The sequence below is a fragment of the Balaenoptera musculus genome, chromosome 8 (genome assembly GCF_009873245.2).
Source record: "Balaenoptera musculus isolate JJ_BM4_2016_0621 chromosome 8, mBalMus1.pri.v3, whole genome shotgun sequence".
NCBI classification, from domain to species: domain Eukaryota; kingdom Metazoa; phylum Chordata; class Mammalia; order Artiodactyla; family Balaenopteridae; genus Balaenoptera; species Balaenoptera musculus.
Window position 1 is genome coordinate 102,432,295 of NC_045792.1, and position 26,503 is coordinate 102,458,797.

At 53.7% G+C, this 26,503-nt stretch overlaps 1 protein-coding gene across 1 annotated transcript; it reads left to right on the plus strand.

The window, feature by feature from the left end:
- The first annotated feature begins 1,739 nt into the window (after nucleotides 1-1,739).
- SLC22A11 (solute carrier family 22 member 11) lies at nucleotides 1,740-15,547 on the plus strand. The gene is given in 14 exon segments (XM_036861373.1): nucleotides 1,740-2,139; nucleotides 4,080-4,151; nucleotides 4,154-4,181; nucleotides 6,370-6,407; nucleotides 6,410-6,457; nucleotides 6,460-6,513; nucleotides 6,616-6,788; nucleotides 8,268-8,414; nucleotides 10,092-10,207; nucleotides 12,380-12,594; nucleotides 14,304-14,334; nucleotides 14,336-14,392; nucleotides 15,342-15,440; nucleotides 15,442-15,547. Coding segments are annotated over 14 exon segments (1,584 nt in total).
- The last annotated feature ends 10,956 nt before the right edge of the window (nucleotides 15,548-26,503 follow it).

A 26,503-nucleotide genomic window follows, 5' to 3' on the forward strand; every position in this document is an offset into this window, starting at 1 on the left:
ATGATGCTGTTTGCACAAACCTAGGCATGAAGCACGATTCTTTCCATGTAAAATTTGGCCTGGGATAGTTTTGGAGGGGGCTGCTCCCAATCAGCCCCTCTCTCCTGGCCTCCTGGGCTTTAGTTTGGGCTGGTTCTCTCCCCACCTCTCTCTATTTGCTATTTTAAAATTCACAACGAGTTCCTGCCCGAGAGGCAGCGGCCCGGGCTTTGAAATCCAGGCCCAGAACCCTGACTCCCGGCTTCCTGGCTGGGCGCCATCTTGGCTGAGTTCCCCAAGCGCTCTGGGGAGCTTCTGGGAAGTTTAGGGTCCAGACATCCACCCACACCTCACCCACACTTCCAGCGCTCTTCAGACTTCTCTCCGGAACTGACTCAGCCAATTCTTCTTGCACCTGGGAGGCCCTAATTCTGACCCAAATTCTGAATTCCAGCCTTTAGCTGGGATTTGGTACATGACAAGCTAGAGACCAAACAGCAGCTAGCCAGGGGCCTCGAAGAGAGCACAGGCTGTGGTGTCTGGTTCGAATCCTGATTATGCTGTGTGACTTTGGGCAACCTGCCTGCCCTCTCTGAGCCTCAGTTTCCTTGTCTGGGGGAATCAGTACTGCTTCTCTCCTGGGCTGCTATGAGGAGGGAATGAGAGAGTGCAGGCAACGTGGTCAGCATGGAGCTGAGCACACAGCAAGCCCTTGGTGCCAGGAGCAGCTGTTACTAAGAGGCATAGCGCAGGGTGGGGCGCTGGGGCAGGGGCTGCCCGCCTCCTCACACCAAGCTGGACTGGCATCAGATACTGGGTCAGGGAGGTGTGACTTTACTCACTTCCCCAGTCTGCTCAGCTCCAGGGCCCCCGAGGGCCTTCTAAGGGATGCCAGGAAATCGTAGCCTTGGTTTCCAACCTGGGGGAGCTTACAATCTAATAAAGGCAACTTGGAACCTTGAAATGGAAATTTCCTGAAATAGTGCGTCTGTAAGCTGGTGTCCCCATGCTGCCTGGTAGGAGGCACACAGTAAGGAGGGACAGAGCCCAGGCCTGGGCCCTCCTGCCAGCTCTGCACGCCCACTCCCACCTCCCCCAGCCTCCCTGCAGCCTCAGGGTGGTGGAGCCCCGCTCCGGAGGGCCCTGCTTGATCCTCACTTCCGTGCTTTAGCCAAATGAACTGATATGGTCCAGGATGCATGAAAGTTCGGCCAACAGTTTCCTGGTTCTGAAAGTTCAGACTGAAGGATGCTATCAGGCGGCCCGCAGGGAGCTGCTGAGGCCTTTCTGAGTAGCTGAGCCTGCCTTTCTCCCCCAGGATTCCTTGCTGGGATTTAACTTTAACCGTGGCAACGAGGCCACGGCCCGGTTGATGTTTCTTCCACAGCTGTAATTCAGTAACATCACGGCATCGAGTCTTTTTTTTTTTTTTTAAGCTTCTTGACCTTTTACTCTTGGTGTTGGAGAACAGGGTGCCCCAGATGCCCCAGTGAGTCTTATCTCCTCTCCAGATCAGTGGAGCATCTGAGTGGTCATTCCTAGAAACTGGGTGAGGAGCGGTTTCTTCAAAGTATCTTGGGCATCTTGGGACACACTTGACTGGCTGCTGGACAGCTGCCCCACCCCCACGGGGCCGAGTGGTGAGCGGAAGCAGAAGGTCTGGAGATCCTGCGCTTGCTAGTGGCTCTGGGCAGCAGGCTGGATACTCACCAGCTCCCTGACCCCCAGGAGACCTGCTCTAGGTGCCGGCATCTCTGTCCATGGTGTTCACTGAGCTCTTGGAGCAGGCTGAGGGTGTGGGCTTCTTCCAGGCCCTGCAGGTCCTCACCTTCTTCCTCCTCTCTGTCTGGGCGCCCATCCAATTAGTTGTGAACTTTTCAGCCGCTGTCCCAGGCCACCGCTGCTGTGCCCACATGCTGGACAATGGCTCTGAGGCCCCCGCAAACCTCACCCCCGAGGCCCTCCTGGCCGTCCCCATCCCACTGAGCCCCAACCAGGAACCCCACCATTGTCTGCGCTTCCGCCAACCACAGTGGCAGCTCCTGGACCCCAACGCCACGGCCACCAACTGGAGCAAGGCTGCCACGGAGCCGTGCGTGGACGGCTGGGTCTACGACCGCAGCACGTTTACCTCCACCATCGTGACCGAGGTGAGGGCCTCCCCCCTACCCGACCCAACCAACCCCACCACTTCCTTCCTTCCCAGCCTCCCAATGACGGGGAGGATGAGATAGACTCCATCACCGCTGTTAAATGATATGCCACTCCCTCAACACATAATTACTGATCACTTGGGATGGCCTGGATTCTGATCTAAGGCTAAGGTTACAGGATGGACAGGGAGATTTCTAGGAGCTTACATTCTGCTGGAGAATTCAGAATCAGTCAACATTTAAACCAGTAATAACAGCAGACCAAGTCCATACCTTGTGCCCTTTAAGTGACAGCCACTGTTCTGATGCTTTCCCTGTCATCGCAATTTCACAACAATCTCTTGAGGTGGGTTTTATTATTGACCCCGTTTAATAAGTGACAAAACCAAAGCCCAGAGAGGTTAAGTAATTTGCCCCCGGACACACAGCTAAAGCACACTCAAATCTGATTCAACCCAGGCAGCCAGGCACCAGAACTTCTCCATCACTTTCTGTCCTGCCTTGAGTCTCAAGGCCCCTGCGTCATAAGTGAGCACAAAGGAGAAAGCAGCTCCTGCTAGTAGGGAAGGGAGAGGCAGGCAGGGAAGGGCTCTCTGAAGAGGTGACATTTAAGATGAGACTTGGATTATAAGAGAAGGAATCAGGGACTTACTTTGTGGCACAGGGGTTAAGAATCCACCTGCCAATGCAAGGGACCCGGGTTCGAGCCCTGGTCCAGGAAGATCCCACATGCCTCGGAGCAAGTAAGCCCCCGAGCCACAACTACTGAGCCCACACACCACAACTACTGAAGCCCGAGCGCCTAGAGCCGGTGCTCTGCAAGAAGAGAAGCCACCGCAATGAGAAGCCCACGCACCGCAATGAAGAGTAGCTCCCGCTCGCTGCAACTAGAGAAATTCCGTGCACAGAAACGAAGACCCAACACAGCCAATAAATAAATAAATAAATAAATAATTTTTTAAAAGACAGAGAAGGAATCAGTCACGTGAAGTTCGGGAGAAAGCTCAGTTGGGACAGAGGTCCAAGTAGGAGCTTGTCTGGGTGTTGAAAGAGCAGAACCTGGCCCAGAGGGTGAGGGGTCCTGCAGTGGCTGGGGAGTGTGGGGACGGGGCCCGGATTTTGTTTAAGTGCAAAGGAAAGTCATTGGAGGCTTTGCGACTAGGAGATGCTGTGATCTGATTTGCATTTTCAAGAGGTGACTTTGCAGGGTGGAGAATGCCCTGTGGGGTGGGGGTTCCTCCCGCAGCGATTCAGGCAAGAGAGGCGGAGATGGAGAGGGAGGCGTGGGCGGAGCGTACAGGCCTCGGTGAAGGCGAGAAAGGCGGAGATGGAGGGGGAACCGTGGGCGGAGCGTCCAGGCCTCAGTGAAGGGAAGAGAGGCGGAGATGGAGAGGGAACCGTGGGCGGAGCGGCCAGGCCTCGGTGAAGGGAAGGGCTGACCTGGGGGGGAGAGGTGATGGGGGCAATGTTCAGGTGATGTCTGTCTGGTCCACGTCAGGCAGCAGGGAAAACCACGGTGACACGTGCTTAGCCCTCAGTGCTCATCTTCGTGCCCTGTAAGAGAAGCAACTGTACAGCCTCATTTCTGGAGAAGACGGGCTCTGCCAGGTGCAGGAACGCCCCCAGGGGCACCAGCCGGTCGGTCATCAGCTGACTCAGAATTCGAGCCTGTGGTTTAACCACCACCCACCACTGTCCACTCGGAGCGGCCGTCACGCCATCAGACCCACAGCCGTGTCACATGCGCCACGCTGTTGGCTGCCAGTGGGGGGCTGAGGCCCGCCGCCCGCACCCCCCTTCCACCTGGGTCACCTGGCCTTAGGAAACTGGGGACCCCATGCAGGGTGGCCGGATCCCCTCTGGGGGTCCTGGACCTTCCTCTGCCACCCTGGCCCTGCTATTCCACACCCCCTGAGCCAGGCTGATGCACCCTCCTTCTCTTCCGGCGGGACCTGGTGTGTGACCACCAGGGCCTGAAGCCCCTAGGGCAGTGCATCTACCTGGCGGGGGCCATGGCGGGTGAATCACCTGGGGCCTCCTCTCCCACCGGTGAGCATCTCTCCCCCTCCCAGCTCCTTCAAAACAGAGTGAGCATCGTGGGGACAGAGGTAAGGAAATGTCCAGTGAGCGTTCGTGTTTCCTAAGAGAGGGCCTCCCCTGGTCTGGGGTCCGTGTCCCAGGTTCCCAGGGAGCCAAGAACCCAATGTCTGAACCTCGATGCCAGGTTGAGCTGAGAAATTGCCCTGAACACTGGCTCTCATCTTCAGCTATTGCACCAAACTTTATTGAGCACCTACTGTGTGCCAAGCACTGCACAGCCCTTGCCCTCAGGGAGCTAATGGTCTTCTGGGCATAGACAGACCCCTCTTTCTTTTAACTCCAAGTACATGAAATGTAATGAAATAGAAATACTCCTCTCCCTCCTCCCCCATCATCGCCCCTCCACTGCCTCCCACCACACCCTCCTGAGGTGGAGCACCCAGAACGCTGTCCGGGACCTTCTCTCCCTCTGCGGTCCCCTCCTGCATGGGGCGCCGCTGGCCAGTGCTGAAAACGCCCACTTTGCACCCCCTCAGTTTGTAAGCCCAACTGCAGACTTGGAGGCACCTCACACTTACCACCGTCAATGCTGAGCCGCTGACTCTCCACCCGCAGCCCAGCCCCCTCCCCAGCAGACTCCACCCTGGAAAACAGCCAGCCCTGTGCTCCCTCCCTCACCGCCCACACTCATCCTCCAGGGCATAGCCCCAGCCCAGCACCCTCTCCCCCACGCCCGCTGTCCCCCGTCCAAGCCACCGCCCTCTCTGCCCCTGCTACGCCTCCTCTGGGGTCTCCTGCCTCTACTGGGCCTTCCGTTCTGCTGCAGAGCTCAGAGTGACTTTGCAAAGGCTTATATGTGGATCTGGTCACTGCCCAGCCTGAGGTCCTCTGGGCTCCCACACCAAGGACAGTCCCCACCCACCCCACCACCCCTGCTCAGCACTTGGCTTCTCCCCCTGAGCCACGCCGGCCCCTCCTGGGGCACCGCTGGTCCCGTCCAGCACACAGAACACACTGAAGCCGGTGGCCGAGCCTCGCCTAGAGGTTTCTGCCCACGGCTGCTTCGTGCCCAGCACGCAGGCCTCAGCTCCAGGCCACTCCTCAGAGAGGCCTTTCCGGCTTCAGGCACAAAGGTCCCATGGTCCTGCCCACGCTCCCCATCACAGCTCCTGGCTCTCTCTGCCGGTGCCCAGCTTTCGTTAGCTCGTTTACTGTGTGTGTCCCCACGAGAACGTAGCTCCAAGAAGGCAGGGGCCTTGGGGCCGTATCCTCAGTGCCCAGCATATAGCGCACAATCATAATACGCTGAATGCATGAATGGCTTCCGGACTCTGGGCAGTGCAGGCTCTGGGACCTCATGTGTCCCAGCTTCTTAGAAGGCGGGTTTGTTGCTTCTCTGGGCTTCCTCCTGTGAGTGGGGACCCTGCCACCTACCCATGGGGCTGTGATGATTGAGTTAATCACATGCAGAGCTTGGGCCGGGCCAGCACAGTGGTCGCTCTTCGTGGGCCTCATGTTATCCCGAGCGTAGCGGAAAGCCTGAGCAGCAAGGCAGGAGGTGGTCCAGTTTGCACTTTCAGAGGACTGGCCGCCGTGCCGCCACTTATCCTTCCCCAGGGGCCACCCACACCGGGAGCCAAATCGCAATCAGTATGAGGGTCGCCTGGCGAGCCTGGGGTCAGCGCCAGGTGTCAGCCCCCAGACCTCACCCCGGATCTGGGGCGCGTGTCCCTGCTTCTGGGCGCTGCTGGGACAGGCCAGGCCAAGGTTCGCCCACATCTCTCCAGTCTGACTGACACATACTTCAGCTAAATGCAGGCGGTGGCTCGGGCTAAGCTGACCTCACTGGGGCTGAGGGCCCTCTGGTCACAGGCATGGAGGAGCTGCCTGGGTCACCCAAGGCCATGTGCGCTCAGCCTCCTGCCAGGCTCCTCCCTTGTTCAGTATGTCATCGTGAATCCCTGCACTTCACAGATGGAGAAACTGTGGCCCAGAGAGCAAGGCGTCTGCCGTTTTTATAACAAATGCACTCTGTACGTGGTCCTAGGAGATCCGAGAAGGAGGTGCTGCCTGCAGTGGCCGGTGCCCCAGCAGGTGCCCCAGCCTCCTTCGGCCCCCCGGCGGCAAGTCCCTGCCTCTATGCCCAAGTCCCCAGGGCCCCTCTCCAGGCCCCCACTGTGCTTGTCTCCCGAAATAGGTTTGGGCGGAAGCCAGTTCTGAGCTGGCGCTGCCTGCAGGTGGCGTGGCCAGCATCAGCCCCATCGTTGCCCCCAATTTCCTTGTCTACGATTTTTGAGCGCTTTGGGATTCTCTGGCATCATCCTGACCTCGGCGACGCTCAGTGGATCCCTTGATCACCTGCCCCAGCCCTGTCGGGGTGGGGAGGAGGGGGCTCAAGGCCACTGCATGTGGCCCTCACCTGCTCATCTGCCCCGTCTTTCAGTGTTGGAGTGGACCACGACCCGCACGAGGGCCGTCACCATGATGATACTGAGATGCACCTACAGCATCGGCCAGACGGCCATGGGCAGCCTGGCCTTTGCCCTGTGGGACCGGCGAACCCTCCAGCTGGCCTTGTTGGTGCCCTTCTTGGTCATCTTCCTGATATCCTGGTCAGTGCAGTTGGGGCCTTTTCCCTTGGGGAGAACATCACTGAACGGGAGGGGGACCCGGGGTGAGAGGGGCCCTACCACTCTGGCTGGCCACGGCTCCCGAGGTGCCAAGACCATAGAAGAGAATGATGTGAGCAGACCCCACTGGGGAGAGACATCTTGGGGGCTCAGAGTTACGGGGTGGGCATTTCAGCCAGGGGTCCATGGTTCCCTCCAGCCCACTGACCTCTGGGCCTGAGGCTGAGGGCTCCGTTCTTCCCTCACATTGGCACCAGCCCCCCACCCACCCACCCACCAGCTTCACTCCCTCACATCACTTGCCCAGCCTGCAGATCTCCAAGTCAGGCATTGGATATGGAAAGATAGTATCACTATTATTTTCGGTGCTGCGAAAATCCCTAAGGTCTGGAAATACCTGCTTGGGTGGAGACTAGAAGAAGAGATACAGGGAAATAAACACAAATTCCTGTCCTCATAAGTTCTCTTGTGCCCATGGGCCAGAGTTGCGCAGGTCTGCTGTGGGGTGTAGAGAAGTCTAAGGACTCATTCATTCATTCTCAAATATTTATTGCACTCCTGCTCTGTGCCAGACTTGGCTTTAGGCACTGGGGACCCATCGGCAAATAAAATAGATCAAAAGTCACCGACTACATGGAGGTTTATTGTGTCAACAGGACCAGGAAGAAAGGAGGAAGACCATCCCATAGTTACACTGATTAAGCCGCCCTAGTCACACTTATTGGGTGCATCCAGGTGCTGTTGGTAACACCAGATGTATATCAACACTCCTTCTAATGAGCAAGATGATGTTATTACTGCCACTTCCAGATGAGGGGCTGAGGCCCAGAGAGGGCCAGTGACTTGCCCAAGGCCACGCAGTCACTGCGTGCCAGAGGCAAGATTTGAATCCAGGCAGGCTGACTCTTCTAACCACCTCGTCAAACTGCCTCCAGAAGTTTTTCTTAGCTTCCCTGAAAACAGGGCTGAGCTCCTGTGGGCTGGGAAAACCCTGACCCTTTCAAAAGGGAGATGCTTCCCCCTGCCCATCTGCCCCTGAGGCTGGGAAGAAGCCTACTACTTTCATAAAACCACTTGGTTCTGGTTGGGGATGTTTTAAATGTGTGTTTTTTTTAAATGCAGCATGATGCAAGCTTTCTGCCATAGAAATGACCCCAGAATCACCCCATGTCCAGGCAGCCTGTGCGCTGGCTGAATGTGAGGCTTGGGCGGGCAGGCTCCTGGCAGCAGGGAAGCCAGATGGGGTGCCAGGGAGTGGGGGCTGGTGAAGAGGGCGGCCAGGCGTTGGGACTCATCTTTATTCTGAGACCATCAGGGACTTCCCAGCCTGGCATTAGCGGTGCAGAGGGAGAAGCGGCTGCCTTCTCCCCACTCCTGCTGCAGCCGGCAGGTCTGCTGCCCACCACCCCCTCCCCACATGACCTGGGGGGAGTGCCCAATCTACACGAAGAAAACAAAGACCCAGCCAAGCACCTGCTTCTTTAACCGGTGGCCGCCAGAATCCGCCTGATGGCTGATTATGGTGGGCAAAACAGATCGAGCGCTTCAGGAACTCAAAAAGGTGGCCAAGATAAATGGCCACAAGGAAGCCAAAAAGACACTGACTATAGAGGTGAGATGCTGCTATTTGTGATACAGAGTGTGGGACATGACCCAGGGAAGGACATCCACTGATGTTTTATCATTATTATCACCAGCATCACCCCAATCTGCTCCAGCACCACCTCCATCAACACACCCATACCATCAAAACACCACCATCGACATCACCACCACTGTTGTCAGTTTTGCCATCTCTATCATCACCATCACCATAATCATCACCACCGTTATCACCATAATCATCACCATCAACCCCACCATCATCATCACCACCATTATCACCACCATCACCACCACCACCACCATCATCATCACCATAATCAACACCATCATCACCGCCACTACCATCACCACTATTATCACCTCCATCACCACCAACACCATCACCACCACCATCATCACCTCCATCACCATCACCACCATCATCACCACCACCATAATCATCATCACCACCATCATCACCACCATTATCACCACCATCATCACCACCATTATCACCACAACCATAATCATCATCACCACCATCATCACCATAATCACCACCATCATCATCACCACCAGTATCAGCACCATCATCACCTCCATCACCATCACCATCACCATTATCACCACCATTACCATGTCCACTACACCCACAATCACCACCACTGTCATCATTTCTACACAAACACCGCTACCATCATTACCACCACCAATAATAATAATAATACCACTAATATCAACACCATCATCAACAGCATTACAACTCTCCATAGACCCACCATCACTATTACCACCATCACCACCACCATCATCACCTCCACCAGCAGTACCATCACAATTGACTTCACCTTTATTATCACCAGTACTACCAATACCATCATTAACATCACCATCAACATCTCTACAAAGCATCGCCAACACCACCACTATTACCATCACCATCACCTTCACCACCATCATTGCCATCCTCATCACCACCATCCCCAACTCCACCACAGCCACCATCAACACCACCAGTAACAACAATACAACCATTGTCAACAACAGCACACCCACATCACCATCTCTATTACTCATCACCTTAATTCACATATACTGCTCATTTACCTCACGGGGCTTCTCAGCGTATTTGGGGAAGCAGGATGTGCTTATCTGAAGGTAGCTATTTCAAGGAAGTAGGTGTGGGAGGATGTGCGAACGGAGACTAGAGGACACAGAGCTCCCTGGGGGCAGAAGGATCAGGGAAAGCTTCCAAGAGGACGTGAGCTAGAGCTGACCAGGCTGAGCTGACCACAGGGCAGGCGGGGTCCGCGGTGCAGGCAGAGACTGGACGGGTACTTGGGAGGATCCAATGGCTGGAGGGGGCATGCGCTGATGCCAGCCAAGAGGAGTGAAGAGGGATGGTAGGGCTTTGCGGGGTAACTGCCAAAACCTTCCTGCAGCCTGCAGCTCAGAGACTAGAGCTGGGACACAAGACCTGCTCCTTGGCTCTGAGTAGGGCGACCGGGTCTGCAGAACATAGCTCAGCTAGGGGCCAGAGAGAACCCTTTCTGCCCTCAGGCCACCCGCACCCCCCAGGGCTCTCCAGTCTCCAGAGGCCAAGGCCAGGCTCTGCCTATCACTCTGCCCATCCGGACACCGTTCCCGGCACGGGGGTGGGGCAGGGCCATGGCCCCAACATTCACTGCCCCCGTCATCGCTGGAGGTACTGATGTCCAGCATGGAGGAGGACGTAGCCTCTGCGAAGTCCCGCCGGTCAGGGCTGGGCCTGTTCCGTATGCGCGCGCTCCGCTGGAGAAGCTGCAGACTGTTGGTAGTGAGGTATGCCATATCCCTCCCGGGGCTAAGGAGGGCGGGGTGTCCAGCGGGAAAACAGCCCCTGCAGGCCTCGTGGGGTACATTTCTGGCTGGAACAGGCAGCTCCCCCAGGAGGCAGGAGCCTAGCAGGTGGGGGAGACAGAGTACGTACAGATGTGATCGGGAGGCCAGCTTGCTCAGGAAGTCAGCTAGAAGGCAGGGCTGGGCTGTGGTCCTGGGCAGGGTGCCAGGGTCAGGCTGAAGCCCAGGGCAGAGGCAGAGCCAGGTCCTCAGAGCCAAGGGACCAGCGATAGCTGGAAAGGGTCACTGCTGGTCAGCACTGGACTCACCCTGACAGCTGGACTCCTAGAGGGTGGCAGGGACCACGTGCTGGCCACACACATCTCCCTCTGAGCCATCCCATGAGATAAGTTCATTTATACCCCACTTTGCAGATGGGGAAAGAGGGGCTGGGAGAGGCAAGAAACTTGCCCAAGATGACAGAGCAGGCATTTGAACCCAGGCTGAGCTACCTCCTCGTCCTGCTCTCTGACCCTCCAGCCCCACATTGAGCGTGGACTCCCCGTCCCACTCCAGGAGGCCCCATCTCCCAGGGGTACCTGGGACCAGGAAAAGGCTCCTTAAGACAAATTCAGTTTAAGTGACTTCCAGAAGAGTGGATCGAAAAGTGAGGGTCAGGTTTGATTGGGCCTTGATCTTGAAATAAAACTCAAAATTAGGAAAACATTTATTTTATGCTATATTTAAGCACATATGGGTTATAATGGCAAATACATGCTACATCTCAGACAGAGAATGCATCAAATGCTTCTCTCTCTCTCTCTATTTTTTTGCTTAAGTTTTTTTTTTTTTCCTGATAAATTAGGAGTGCCCAGGGCCACTGAATGTCCAGGGCCATTCTTTCAAAAACCATCAAGGCTTCCTCAATTCTCCCAGGGGCCACTCTGCACTCTTTGTTATTCAAATCACAGGCTGTGAAGCGGCCACCCTCGTGGGTTTTCTTGTCTCTGTTAACCCAGTTGTTACTGGCTAAGGCTCTAGATTCCTACGGGTCAGCCGCTTTCAGCTCCAGCCTGGCCCTTGTCAAGTCACTTTCACAAACTTCAGGAAGCACTGCGTTCCTGCAGGAATCGCAGCTTTTCTCTACAGTTGTTGGCCTGGTGGTGCCAGATGTCTCCTGAGGACGGCAGTCAGGTGCCGCTGAAGGAGAGGGCTGGGAGGAGCGTCCAGGTGAAGCAGGGATGGGGACAGATTGGAAAAGTGGTGGAGAATAATTTCCCACCATGGCCACTTGTGGAGCCAGATTCAATCTCCAATGTGTAGAAATTCAGCTACTGTTAAGTTCAGCTACTCAGGAGCCTGTGTCAGGGGGGTCCCCTGGGAAGCAGGCTCTGAGATGGAGGTCGACGGGCAGGCAGTTCACAGAGGGGGCTCTAGGGATCACCTCTCATGGAAGCAGAGGGGGGCCAGGGAGGGCAGGAAGCAGCAGGGGCAGGGGAGAGGTCGTGGTGACGCCGTCACAGCCAGGCCCCAGCCTGGGGACCTGGGAGCTGGGGTGACCCTTCTGAGTTGTCTCTCTGGACCGTGTAGACCAGCCATGGGATGCTCTCCCCAGCTGGGGGACAGAACTCCCCAGGGCACTGAAGGGGGCAGGCCAGCGTCCTCCACTGAGACCCCATTCTATTATTAATCCCATGTTTCAAGACAAAGAAACGCGTCCAGAGAGGGCCAGGCAGAGACTTGCCCAGGTCCATGGCTAGTAGAGTGGGACCCAGATCATGGTCCCCGGCCACGACTGGGAACAGGAAACAAAGCCAGAGGGTGCTAGAGCCTGGCGAAGGGGCAGGTCAGCTTGACCCACTGCCCCACCTGCCCAGAGAGGGTCGTGTTTTCCTGCTGGTTGGTGGAGACGGAGCCTAAGAGGCAACGTCCAGCCCACCATGGCCGACACCCGAGGCTAACACCCAAGGCCCACACGTGGAATGGATGGGGCCACCACCCTCCCCTCCCTTTCCTGGGACAACCTGACCCCAGGGAGATGCATCCTGCATTCACCAGGCTGCCCGGGGGTCTGGGCTGGTGGTGCTCTCCTGGTGCAGCCCCGGCGTAGGTGATGGTGCAGGGGTGCCCTCTCCTCCATGGGGCAGGGACCTGGCTTCTGGATCCGCCCCACAGCTTGCCCCTCACCCTCTCCTACGATGGGCTGGTCCTCAGCCTGCAGAACCTGGGGAGCAACATCTTCCTCCTCCAGGTCCTCTTTGGAGCCCCGGGCTTCCGGGCCCGGGTCACCACCACGCTCCTGCTCAGGTTCTTTGGCCGCCACACGACCCCGGCTGGCTCCCTGGCTGTGGCTGGCCTCGCCATCCTGGCCAACATGCTGGTCCCACAAGGTGCAGCCAGGGCAGCGGGAGGGAAGGCTGAGGGGCTGCCGGCCCGGGCGCCTGCTGGCCTGTCCACTGCACTGCACCCCCTCCAGCCTCTTCCCCTCCCCCGGCCCCGAGGATGGGCAGGGGCCACTGTGCCCCGGCTCTGCCCAAGGCCATTACTGCCACAGCCCAACCAGCCCTCCACCCATTTTCCTGGGGAAACTGAGGCTCAGAGAGACGAAGCCAGGTGCCCGAGGTCCCTCAGCAGCAAGCGACAGAGCCAGGCCTGGACCAGACTTCAAGCCAGAGGCCAAGTCTGCAGTGGGAGGAAGGGTCCGGGAGGCTGAGGGGGGCTCCAAGTGAGGCAGGAGAGGCACCAGGCCGAATGTGTGTGGTGTTTCCTCTTGTTAACTAAGCGAGAGGGGGGACTTCCCTGGCGGTCCAGTGGTTAGGACTCTGCACTTCCACTGCAGGGGACCCAGGTTTGATCCCTGGTTGGGGAACTAAGATTCCCACATGGCCAACAAAAAAAGAAGAAAAAGGGGGCTTCCCTGGTGGCTCAGTGGTTAAGAATCCACCTGCCAATGCAGGGGACACGGGTTCGAGCCCTCATCCAGGAAGATCCCACATGCCGCGGAGCAACAAAGCCGTGCGTCACAACTACTGAGCCGCGCACCACAACTACTGAAGCCCGCGCGCCTAGAGCCCGTGCTCCACAACAAGAGAAGCCACCGCAATAAGAAGCCTGCACGCCACAACTAGAGAAAGCCCGCGCACAGCAATGAAAACCCAACACAGCCAATAAATAAATAAATAAATAAATTTATATAAAAAAAATTAAAAACCTCATACTGCAGATACTATAAAATGTGGGTGCATTAATGACAAAAAAAAAAAAAAAATCTGTATAAAAAAAAAAAGAAGCAAGAGGCAGAGCACTGGGGAAGCCGGGATGGGCCCTGGTCCCACTCTCCTTTCTGACTGAGGCTGTGAGGCCCCAGAAACCCTCTCCGTGTCTCATTTTATTGCTCAAGGTGGGTGACTGGGGGAGGGGCAGGGACAGGTGTCCCACGGTGGCAGCAAAGCCAGGAGGGAGGCAAGGGAGGACCAGCAGCTGGGAGGGGCCGGGTGAGGAGGGAGGAGCAGTCGGGAGCCCAAACTCTGAGCGAGATGCAGCGCTCTGAGAAAAACTCCAAAGACGAGCACTTGAGAGTTTATGACTCTTCCCAGCCACGTGCGGGAAGGGAGGTGAGGCCCAGGCCCGCCGTTGGCTTGTGACCTGCACCCTGGCTTCCCAGCTGAGGCTCCGTGTGGAAGCAGGGGCCCCACAGGCAGGCTGAGGGGTGGTGGGAAGGCTTCTGGGTAGCTGGGCACCCCAGGGCCCCTGCTGTGGGCCTGGGCCTGGCATGACTCTCTCCTTCGAGGGAAGAAGCACCCTCAGGGCCCAAGGAGCCCTGGCACTGTCACCCCGCGAGTGCCACCTGCAGCTGCCCCCAGGCTCACCCACCCCAGACCCGGCTGGGTTCTTGCCCTGCACCCTACCCCCGGCCCACCCACCAGGATGTCATCTTGCACTGCATCACCACCTGGCCCGGGGCAGGCTGGCACCGGGTCACAATGCCCGGGACCTGCTTTCAGCTCAAAGCAGCCTTGTAGGAGAACCCAGTCCCTCTGCTCCAGGCTCCTGGGGACCCTCCCGAGCAGACCCCACCCTCACCCTTTCCTTTTCCTAGATCTGCAGACTCTGCATGTGATCTTGGCTGTGCATCAGCTTAACCTGCATCATGGTCTACAAGCCGGAACTCTTCCCAACTTCGCTGCGGTAGGCTGGGCTGCCGGCTGGGCCCAGGAGGGGCCGCCAGGCCTGGGGTGGGCGAGAAAGGGACACCCCTGCGAGAGCCCGCGGCGGGGGTAGAGAGAGGGACTGGGCATCCAGGGACACACAGCAGAGGGAGAGGGGGACCCAGCGTGCCGACATGGAACCGAGCAGACGCCCTGGAGACCTTCCCCCAAAGGCACCTGCTCAGCCAGGGCCTCCGCAAACAGCCCCTCCCCAAGAGTCCAGGCTCGGAGGCAGCCCCCCCACGGAGAGCCCTCGGGCTGGAAACCGCTTCGAGCCACACAGCTCTCTGCTCAGGTGAGATCTCATAAGAGCCCTGGTGAGGAGATCAAGAGCTACCCGGGGTAGTGGGGACTCTGCTTGCTTCCCACTGTCCCCTCCCTGCCCCAAGGGAGCCCCAGGTCACCTCGGAACCCAGTGGTCTAGAGTTAGAGCACCCTTGCATTGGGCAGTTGGGTAGACTGAGGCTGAGGGTGGCCAAGGACTTAGCTGAAGAGCAGGGCTGGACCCCGGCCCCCAGAGGTCTGGCCCAGCCTCACTCATGGTGCTCACTCACTCACTCACTCGTCCACTCTTTCTTTTTTTTTTTTTTTTGACACACATTTATTGATTTTGTTGATACTTTATAGAAAGTCTGAACTGGGAGCTCCGTGGCCTAGCAGGAGCCCTGAGACAAGCCTCCAAATTACCTGAGACCAGGGAGAATAGGGTGGGCCCTAGAGAGTTCCGTGAAGGACTCTGGATGTTCCCAGGAGGCAGAATCCCCTTTGGATGGGAAAAATCTAGGTGGGCTCAATGGAGGAGGTGGGGTTAGAAGAGCCCTTGAGGAGGGCGACTCCAGCAGCCCAGCTTTCCCTCCCCTGGCCCAGCCAAGTAGCCTCTCTGAAGTGGCAGTTGTGACCAGGGTCCCGGCCCTCCTCTCTACCCACAGGATGATAGCAGAAGGCTTCCTGCATTCAGCAGGTCAGCGGGGGTCTGTGATGGTCCCCCTAACCAGGATGACCCGCGAGGTCCTTCCCCTGCTGGCCCCCCCCCTACGGTGTCATCCCCATCGTTTCCAACCTCATTGTCCTCTTCCTGCTGGAGACCTGGGGACTTCCACTCCCTGACACCATCCAGGACCTGGAGAGACAGTGAGTGACCCATGGCCACCCTGGGAGTGATGCAGCTGCGTGGGGCTGCAGATATGGTGGCAGGTCCACCACAGCCCAGGGACAGGAGAGCCCAAGAGTCAGGAGATGTCCTGGGCAGAGAGGTCAGGAACAGGGCCGGGCTGGTCATCCAGATGATGCCCGCAGCTTGAGCTTGTTTAGTGCCCAGAGCATTCCCGACACCATGCTCAGGGCAGCATGTTTCTGAAACCATTTAATCTTTACAACAACCCTGCTAGGAAGATACTATTGCTCTCCCTGTTTACAAGAGGCTCAGAGAGATGAAGTGACTTATTTGAGGCCTCACAGGTAGAAGGTGATTGTACCTTAGACAGGAAAATGTACTGGGCAAGAGCCCGGCTCTGCAGCCAGATTGCCCAAGATTGAATCCCTGCCTACGCAGGCAAGTGCCTTCCCTCTCTCATCAAACTGACACAAGAAGAAAAAGAGATCCTCAACAGATGCCACCAGAAAGCTACTAGAGCTAATCAATGAATTTGGTAAAGTTGCAGGATATAAAATTAATGTACAGAAATCTCTTGCATTCCTATACACTAACAACGAAAGATCAGAAAGAGAAATTAAGGAAACAATCCCATTCACCTTTGCAACAAAAAGAATAAAATACCTAGGAATAAACCTACCTAAGGAGGTAAAAGACCTGTACTCAGAAAACTATAAGACACTGATGAAAGAAATCAAAGATGACACAGATGGAGAGATATACCATGTTCTTGGATTGGAAGAATCAATATTGTGAAAATGGCTATACTACCCAAAGCAATCTACAGATTTAATGCAATCCCTATCAAAATACCAGTGGCATTTTTTACAGAACTAGAACAAAAAAATCTTAAAATTTGTATGGAGACACAAAAGACCCCAAATAGCCAAAGCAGTCTTGAGGGAAAAAAACGGAGCTGGAGGAATCAGACTCCCTGACTTCAGACTATACTGCAAAGCTACAGTAACCAAGACAATATGGTACTGGCACAAACACAGAAATATAGATCAATGGAACAGGATAGAAAGCCCAGAGATAAACCCACACACATATGGTCAACTAATCTATGACAAAGGAGGCAAGGATATACAATGGAGAAAAGACAGTCTATTCAATAAGTGGTGCTGGGAAAACTGGAATGCTACATGTAAAAGAATGAAATTAGAACACTCCCCAACACCATACACAAAAATAAACTAAAAATGGATTAGAGACCTAAATGTAAGACCAGACACTGTTTCTTAGAGGAAAACATAGGAAGAACACTCTTTGACATAAATCACAGCAAGATCTTTTTTGATCCACCTCCTAGAGTAATGGAAATAAAAACAAAAATAAACAAGTGGGACCTAATGAAACTTAAAAGCTTTTGAAAACAAAGGAAACTACAAACAAGACAAAAAGACAACCCTCAGAATGGGAGAAAATATTTGCAAATGAATCAACTGACAAAGGATTAATCTCCAAAATATATAAACAGCTTATGCAGCTCAATATTAAAAAAAAACAACCCAATCCAAAAATGGGCAGAAGACCTAAATAGACATTTCTCCAAAGAAGACTTACAGATGGCCAAGAAGCACATGAAAAGCTGCTCAACATCACTAATTATTAGAGAAATGCAAATCAAAACTACAGTGAGGTATCACCTCACACCAGTTAGAATGGGCATCATCAGAAAATCTACAAACAACAAATGCTGAAGAGGGTGTGGAGAAAAGGGAACCCTCTTGCACTGTTGGTGAGAATGTGAATTGATACAGCCACTATGGAGAACAGTATGGAGGTTCCTTAAAAAACTAAAAATAGAATTGCCATATGACCCAGCAATCCCACTACTGGGCATATACCCAGAGAAAACCATAATTCAAAACGACACATGCACCCCCAATGTTCATTGCAGCACTATTTACAATAGCCAGGTCATGGAAGCAACCTAAATGCCCATCGACAGACGAATGGATAAAGAAGTTGTGGTACATATATACAATGGAATATTACTCAGCCATAAAAAGGAATGAAGTTGGGTCATTTGTACAGACGTGGATGGATCTAGAGACTGTCATACAGAGTGAAGTAAGTCAGAAAGAGAAAAACAAATATCGTATATTAACACATATATGTGGAACCTAGAAAAGTGATACAGATGAACCGGTTTGCAAGGCAGAAATAGAGACAGATGTAGAGAACAAACGTATGGACACCAAGGGGGGAAAGTGGCGGGGTGAGGGGCGTTTGGGGTGGGATGAACTGGGAGATTGGGATTGACGTATATACACTAATATGTATAAAATAGATAACTAATAAGAACCTGCTGTATAAAAATAAAATAAAATAAAATTCAAAAATTCAAAAAAAAAAGATTTAAAATAAAAAGAAAGCAAGAAAGTCTCGGGACTTTCCCGGTAGTGCAGTGGTTAAGAATCCGCCTGCCAATGCAGGGGACATGGGTTCGAGCCCTGGTGCAGGAAGATCCCACATGCCGTGGAGCAACTAAGCCCATGTGCCACAACTACTGACTCTGCTCTCTAGAGCCCGTGCTCCACAACAAGAGAAGCCACCGCAATGAGAAGACCGTGCACCGCAACGAAGCGTAGCCTCCGCTCACCGCAACTAGAGAAAGCCCGCATGCAGCAACGAAGACCCAACGCAGCCAAAAATAAAATAAAATATAAAAATTAATTAATTAATTAAAAAAGAAAAGAGGAACAGAGCTGGACAACTTGTGTTTGATAAAATAGAATCAAGAATTCAGATAGAGCCATGCATAAACGATTAATTGATTCTCAGCCAAGGTGCCAAATGAATTAAATTGGGAAAGGGTAATCTTTTATGGCAAATGATGCTGGAACAGTTGGATAGCCATAGAAAAGAAGAGAAAAGAAAAGAAAAGAAGAAAAGAAAAGGAGAGAGAAAGAGGGAGGGGCAGGAAGGAAAGAGAGAGAGAAAGAGAGAGAAAGGAAGAAAGAAGGGGGGAGGAAGGGAGGAAAGAAGAAAGGAAGGAAGGAAGGAAAGAAGGAAAGAAGGAAGAGAGGAAGGGAAGGAGGGAAGAAGGAAGGAAGGAAGGAAAAGAAGAAAGAAAGGAGGGGAGATGAAATTCAACCCTACTTCACACCGTATGCAAAAATGAACTTTAACTTTTTATTTATTTATTTATTGGCTGCATTGGGTCTTTGTTGCCGTGCGCGGGCTATCTCTAGTCGTGGCGAGCGGGGGCTACTCTTCGTTGTGGTGCGCGGGCTTCTCATTGCGGTGGCTTCTCTTGTGGAGCACGGGCTCTGGAGCGCAGGCTCAGTAGTTGTGGCACATGGGCTTAGCTGCTCCGCAGCATGTGGGATCTTCCCGGACCAGGGCTCGAACCCATGTCCCCTGCATTGGCAGGCGGATTCTTAAGCACTGCGCCACCAGGGAAGTCCCCCAAAATTAACTTTAAATGTATCATAGACCTAAACATAAGAGTTAAAATTATAACACTTGGGCTTCCCCGGTGGCGCAGTGGTTGAGAATCTGCCTGCCAATGCGGGGGACACGAGTTCGAGCCCTGGTCTGGGGGGATCCCACATGCCGCGGAGCAACTGGGCCCGTGAGCCACAATTACTGAGCCTGCGCGTCTGGAGCCTGTGCTCCGCAACAAGAGAGGCCGCGATAGTGAGAGGCCCGCGCACCGCGATGAGGAGTGGCCCCCGCTTGCCACAACTAGAGAAAGCCCTCGCACAGAAACGAAGACCCAGCACAGCCATAAATAAATAAATAAAAATAAAATGACTAATACTCTTTAAAAAAAAAAAATTATAACACTTTTAGAAGCTTAGAAAACAGGAGAAAATCTTAGCCACCTCGGGCTTGGCAAAGATATCTTCAATAGAACACAAAAAATGAGCTATAGAAGAAAAAAATGATATATTGGACTTCATAAAACAAGACTTCTGCTTTCCAAAGAGACTGTAAAGAGACTGTTACAAAAATAAAAAGGCAAGCCACAAACTTTGGGGAAGACATTTGAAAAATCGATATTTGACAAAGGACTTCTATCTAGAAAAGATGGAGAACACTTACAACTGAACAATAAAAAAAGATCATCCAATTTTAAAACAGGGCAAAAGGTTTGAACAGATGCTTCACCAAAGAGGAGCTAAGGGGCTTCCCTGGTGGCGCAGTGGTTGAGAATCTGCCTGCCAATGCAGGGGACACGGGTTCGAGCCCTGGTCTGGGAAGATCCCACATGCCACGGAGCAACTGGGCCCGTGAGCCACAACTACTGAGCCTGCGCGTCTGGAGCCTGTGCTCCGCAACAAGAGAGGCCACGACAGTAAGAGGCCCGCGCACCGCGATGAAGAATGGCCCCCGCTCACCGCAACTAGAGAAAGCCCTCGCACAAAAACGAAGACCCAACACACCCCAAAATAAATAAATAAATAAATAAATAAATTTATTTTTAAAAAAAAGAGGAGCTAGGGAAGACAAATAAGCATATGAAAAGATGCTCTACACCATTAGGAAGATGCAAATTAAAACCACCACAAAATGCCACCACACACCCAAGAAGGGCAAAAATTTAAAAGACCAAGTGTTGGTGAGAATGGAGAACAGCGTGGCAGTTTCTTAAAAACTTACACCTATGCCAGTCATATGACCCAGCCACTCCACTGTTTTTATTTACCAACAGCAATGGGAGAATTTGCCCACTCGAAGACATGCGCTTGAGCGTTCACAGCAGCGTTATCTGCAACTGCCAAAATCTGGAAACAACCCAAATGTCAGTCAGCAGATGAACAGGTAACAGATTTTGGTATATCTAGACAATGAAATACAAATTATATAAAACATGTACTTTTATAACATGTTAGAAAACGCAAACTAATCTTTAGGGTCAGAAAGCAGATTAGAGGTTGCCCAGCACACGGGGAGGGGAGGGAAGGAGGGATTTCCAAGGTGCAACAGGGAATCTTTGGGGTGATGGATACATTCCTTATCTTGATTACGGAGGTGGTTTCACAGGTGAGTGGATATGTCAAAAAGCATTAAATTGCACACATTTTTTGTAAACTTAAATAAGTTCAGTCAATTATCCTCAAGAAAACTGTAATTAAACTTAAAAATTATAATCAAACAAAACACTCATGTATTTAAGAAATCTGGCCTTGGAAGTACTCAGCAGCCCCCTGGGTGGCCCCCTGACCTGTGACCCAAGGTAACTGCTAGCCTACATTCTTGTGTTTTCCTCATAAATGTGCCACCTACTCACACATTCCTCAACGGCATGCTGTTTGGTGACAACAGCATGGCATCCCGTAGTCTTCAACCACTTCTTTCAACAACAGTGTTATGTGTTTGAGATACAACCTCGTCGATGATTGATCGTGGCTGTGGTTTGCTCCTTTTCTCCCCTTTATTCATTTGTTAAGCTTGAAAGCAAACCTCAGGCAGCAGCGAATCTGCAGGGGGACAGCTCCCAGCTCATCTGAGGCCACAGGTGCTTGGCAGGAGGCCAGTGTAGCCCAGGGGCACGAGTATGGGGGACAGAGTGGGCTCTGGGGTCACGCAGGTGGCAGGGCTCAGTCCCTGGGGCCAGTGTCTGTGAGGAGGACTGTTGACTCTACTCTTGGTGAGAAGGGGCCATGCAAGGCTTTGAGTAGAGGGCTGATGGGATCTAACCTGATTCTGGAAGATGCTCTGGCTGGGAGAAGGGAATGGGTGACCAGGCGGGGGACTGGGGCAGGGAGACCCATTCAGGGCTACTACATCCAAGCAGGAGGTGACTGGCTGGCCTGGGGTGCCAGCAGCACCCCCTGGAGGAGTGGTCAGGGAAGGGGGGGCGTGATTTGCAGGAAGAGCCCTTTGGATTTGCTGAAAGGTTAGGAGTGGAATTTGAAAGAGGAATTGCCGAGGAGACTTTGCGCGGTGTGTCTGAATGACCGCCTGGTGGCGTTTTACCGAGACGGGTGACGTCTTTTCCCCAAGGGGAGAGTGAGGGTTGTGAACTCACACATCTGGGGAGACCAGGCAGGTGGAGAACCCAAGGGGGTGGGGACCGTGACCACCCAGCCCCAACCACTGTCGCCCTGGAGCTTGTGAGCCCAGGGGTGCCAATCAGTCAGAGGTCACAATTTTTATGTGAAATCTCCAAAATGTTCAACGTTGGCTCGATTGTTTAAAACACAGTCTTTGGGCCAAAGGTGTCTGGAGGAGCCAAGCCACCCTCCTCTTCCAGCCTCACCAGCCTGGATGCCCAGCTCCTTCCCCGCCGGGCGTGAGGCTCCTCCCTCCCTCGTGAGGCCATCCTGACGTCAGCTGGGGGCCCCTCCCACCCCTCCCTGTTGCCTCCACGCCCTCTTGGTTTCCTTCATCACCCTTAGAATCTGTTTTCACGAAATTAGTGGTTGGGGAGCCAGTTGAGATGTGGCCCCCTCCCTCCACCTTGCTGGCTGGAATGCTTCTGTCTTGTTCTCACCACATCCCCAGAGCTTTGCTCCAGGGCCCAACTCAAGGTACCCAATAATTGTTTGTTGGGTGAATGAATGACGAATGAATGAATGAATGAATGGGAGAGAAGAGAGTGAGGAGGCCGAAGAGAGCGTCCCGTTGTTCAGTGGGGTTTCCATTCCGTTTGCCTCCACCTGCCGAAAGCTTGACCCTTCCTGGGGTCCATGGGGACAGCCCCGAGCACCCCACAAGTTAGAGTGTGGGCCCACGACCCGTCCACAACCACCCCCTTTCCCACCCCCTCCTCCTGGCACAGACGTCAGAACTCGCTACCCGCCCACGCCCCTCCCTCCCCATGGCATCATCGTGTTCTCTGGGCCCTCGCTGGGTCCACCAAAGCCCTCTCCTGGGACATTTCTAAGGAAAATGGAGAAAGAAGATCAGCCCTCTTTGGGGGTGGAGCAGCAAGAATTGACATTCTGGGGTGATGGCTGCCACGCTGTCCCCTGTGTGGAGGAAACAGATCTGCAGCGAGAATGAAGCCAAGAGAGAAGTGGAGACAAGGGACAGAGGAGGGACGCAGCCCCCAGGCCCCCAGTGCAACTCTCCCCCTGGTCTCATGCGAGCTGGGGACAGTGTTGGTCCCAACCCAAATCCTGGCGATGCTGCACTAGGGTCCTTGGCCTGGCACAGAGGGTGGGGGCAGGGCACCCACAGGAGCCATGCGTGTCCCTTCTGGCTCAGTGGGTGGCAGGGGGTCTGCCGAGGCTGTGTGCCCACCTGGGTCCCTGAGGAGGTGCTAACGGAGCGCCAGTTGCACGTGGCATGTTTAGTCCTCACAGCTGAGAACTGACTTCTCATGGGTACAGCTGTCTTGGCTTAGGGAACTCCCTTGGCTAGGTCACGTGGGCCAAGGTGAGACCCTGAGGACACCAGTCTTTGCAGGAGAAAACTGCAAACTGGGGCGGGAGAAAACTGCTGACAGAGGGTAAGGCGGAGGCTGCCCAGTGAACCCAGAGGCAAGGGCATCCCGCAAGCAAGGCTGTCCAGTTCCACCCGGGCATGCATGTTCTCACGGCTGCAGGAAAACATGCCCTCTGTCTCCTTAAGCCTCTAGGATTTAGGCAAATGGTGCATATGTGTATGGGCACGTGTGTGTGTGTTTGTGTAAATAAAGGCTGGGGGCTGACATTCAGTTTCCAAGGTACAGACCCACCCAGGATAGAACCGTAGGAAATCACAAGCCCGTGGTAGACAGCGACTCCAGCAGGACAGGAAGTAACCAGGAGCCTGGAAGCCCCACCTTCACCCTCCCCACAAAACCCTCCTTCATTTTGTTCAAATAGCACAGATGGGGAGAGAGCCCAAAGGTCCAGTCCCCCTGACATCTGCATTACAGATGTTCTTCCTCGAAAAATAAGAGTTCTTCGTTAAAACTGCCAAGCAACATTAGTTATACGTGAAAAGATGAATCACACTTTGACTTAGATTTACACCAGCCTCACTCCGTGTGTACAGTTTAGTGCTTGTCCTTCAAACAACATCTATCCCTGCCTGATCTGACCCTGGACTGAAACCCACTCCCTATGAGCCCTTCTCAAGTTGGTCTCTGGGGTTCCCTATGTGTCTCCCACAGTCCTCATGGTCAAAAAAAATGATGATGATGATGTTGATGATGAAGATGATGACATTAATAACAGGCATTCGCTGCTCGTCAGGGCCTGTTATAAGTGATCTATATAAACTTATTTAGTCCTCACAGAGCTTTATGAGATCAGAACTATTATCATCCCCATTTTACAGAGGAGGAAACTGAGGCTTAATGCCTTTTCTAAGGCCACACAGATTGGGCACAGCAGGGATTCAAATCCAGACAGCCTACTCCCGAATCTGTGTGAGTAACCATCGAACCACACTGCCTCTCGTTTCGGGAGAATTCAGGGGTTTGTTAAAACCATGGCCGGCACTGGCTACTCTGATCTCAGGCCGTACATGTCTCATCCACAGAAGCAGAAAAGAAAGCTTCTGATTGCACGGTGTGTTTGCACATTGCCGGCCAAATCCTGCCACTGTGTTTTACAGTGAAATGAGAGGGATTTTGCCAAAATCCATGTCACACTTTCACTTACACTCCCCGCAGCTTTTCCTTGCATCCACCTAAAATTACTCTTCTTAGCAATAGGCTACAGGGCTTCCCTGGTGGCGCAGTGGTTAAGAATCCACCTGCCAATTCAGGGGACACAGGTTCGAGCCCTCATCCAGGAAGATCCCACATGCCGCAGAGCAACTAAGCCCGTGCGCCACAACTACTGAAGCCCACGCGTCACAACTACTGAAGCCCACGCACCTAGAGCCTGTGCTCTGCAACAAGAGAAGCCACCGCAATGAGAAGACCGCGCACCACAAGGAAGAGTAACCCCCACTTGCCGCAACTAGAGAAAGCCCGTGCGCAGCAACGAAGACCCAACACAACAAAAATAAATGAAATAAAATAAATAAATTTATAAAACAGTGGTCCCCAACCTTAAAAAAAAAAAAAAAAAAGCTGTAACTCACAAAATCAAAGAGACAGCGCTCTGCTAGAGGACCAGGCGTTCCTAAGAATGCAGCTAAACCAGCATATGACTTACTCAGTAAAGATGCTGAAATCCTAAAGGCCGAGAACCGGGGGGCCAGCAGGGGTGGTCCGGACCCCTGGAACAGGGGCCCCGTGGTACGGGTTCCAGGGAAATCGTGCAAGGGCTGGGGGGCCAGCCGTTTGCATCCAGCCTTGTTAAAATGTGCCAGCTGGTCTCTACCAGCTGTGGTCAAGACCCTGCGCAGAGCGGGGCAAAGTTCAGCCTGTTTGAGCGGCTCGTATTCTGACGAGCCTTATTCCGACTGGCTGGTTAACATCTCCCCATTGAATTTTAACATGAAATATCTTTTTGACGCAGCAAGGAGAGCGAAGCCCCTTTGGTGAAGGCAGGCTAAGCTTGCAGGAGCCGCCAGGCACATGAAAGGGAAGAAGCCGCAGCCACGGCCGCCCAAAGCTCTCCTTGACCTACTTAGAGCTGATCTGTTCCATGGGCCAGAGGAACCGGGGGGAGGGGGAGGGGGGAGAGGGCGGTGGCTCCTGGGAGGCCGAAACAAACGGGGGCTGTGACCAGGGCTGTGGCAGCCCGCACGAGGGGGCCAATTAAAGCCATGCTATACTCACCCACAAGCTTTGGCCACCTGCCCGAGATGGTGCTGAGCCAGCGGCCCGCGGCCACCCTCTCCACCACTGTGCGGCCTCCGCGTGGGCGGTGGGTACACACAGGTGGCCCAGCCTCTCCTGCTCCCAGGGGTCAGCAGCCTCGACGCCAGAGGAAAATGCATTTCAACGCAGCCAGTGCCTGTGACTGCTCTGGAGAGATTCCTGGGGCAGGAAGCAGGGGTTCTGTTGATGAGTGCCCACTGGATACCAGGCAGGTGCCACACGCGGTGCCCCAGAGGTGGGAACGGGTGACTCTGGAAGTTAGCTTGGAGGGAAGGCTGCTTTTCTGTCTGGTAAAACCTTTTATTGGGGCTTTTGGCTACAGAAAGGTAAAGCTAGAGTCTGGTCCGGAAGGAGAGGAGGTCAAGCTGGCAGCATCAGGAAGTAAATGGATCTCTTCCCCGGCCCCTGAAGGGCTATGAGAGGGATTGATTTGGGGCTCCCTCTAAGGAGGCTCTGAGCTAGGAGAAGGGGGCCCTTGGGCTCAAGGAAGAGAGGATGTGAGGGCAGGGGCTGCTGATCTGATGGAGCAGGAGCCCAGGGAGAGGGGCAAGGATGCTGGGGCAAGGATGCTGAGGCAAGGATGCTGGGGCGAGGATGCTGAGGCAAGGATGCTGGGGCGAGGATGCTGGGGCGAGGATGCTGGGGCAAGGATGCTGAGGCAAGGATGCTGGGGCAAGGATGCTGGGGCGAGGATGCTGAGGCAAGGATGCTGGGGCAAGGATGCTGAGGCAAGGATGCTGGGGCAAGGATGCTGAGGCAAGGATGCTGGGGCAAGGATGCTGAGGCAAGGATGCTGAGGCGAGGATGCTACCTGGTGTCCTCCTTTGCTGCCCGAAAGCCTTCAGCCAATCTCAGGAGTTAAAAACATAAACACTGGAGCTGGACAGGCCTGGACTGGAGTCCTGATTCTGCCACAGAGTAGCTGTATGACCCAGACTCAGCTCTACGAGCCTCAGTTTTCACATCTGTAAAAATGGGTATAAGAATCATATATCTAATTAAAAGGGTTGTCAGAAGGATTAAATGAGTTATTACAGGAAGAGGACTTAGAATTGTGCCCAACACATATAAAGACCCAATAATATCACTTATATGTGGAATCTAAAAAAGGAAAACTTAAGAGAAACAGAGTAGAATGGCGGTTACCAGGGGCTGGGGGCATAGGGGAAATGGAAGATGTTGGTTAAAGGGTACAAACTTCCAGTTACAAGATTAACAAGTTTGGGGATCTAATATACAGCATGGTGATTATAGCTAATAATACCGTATCATAT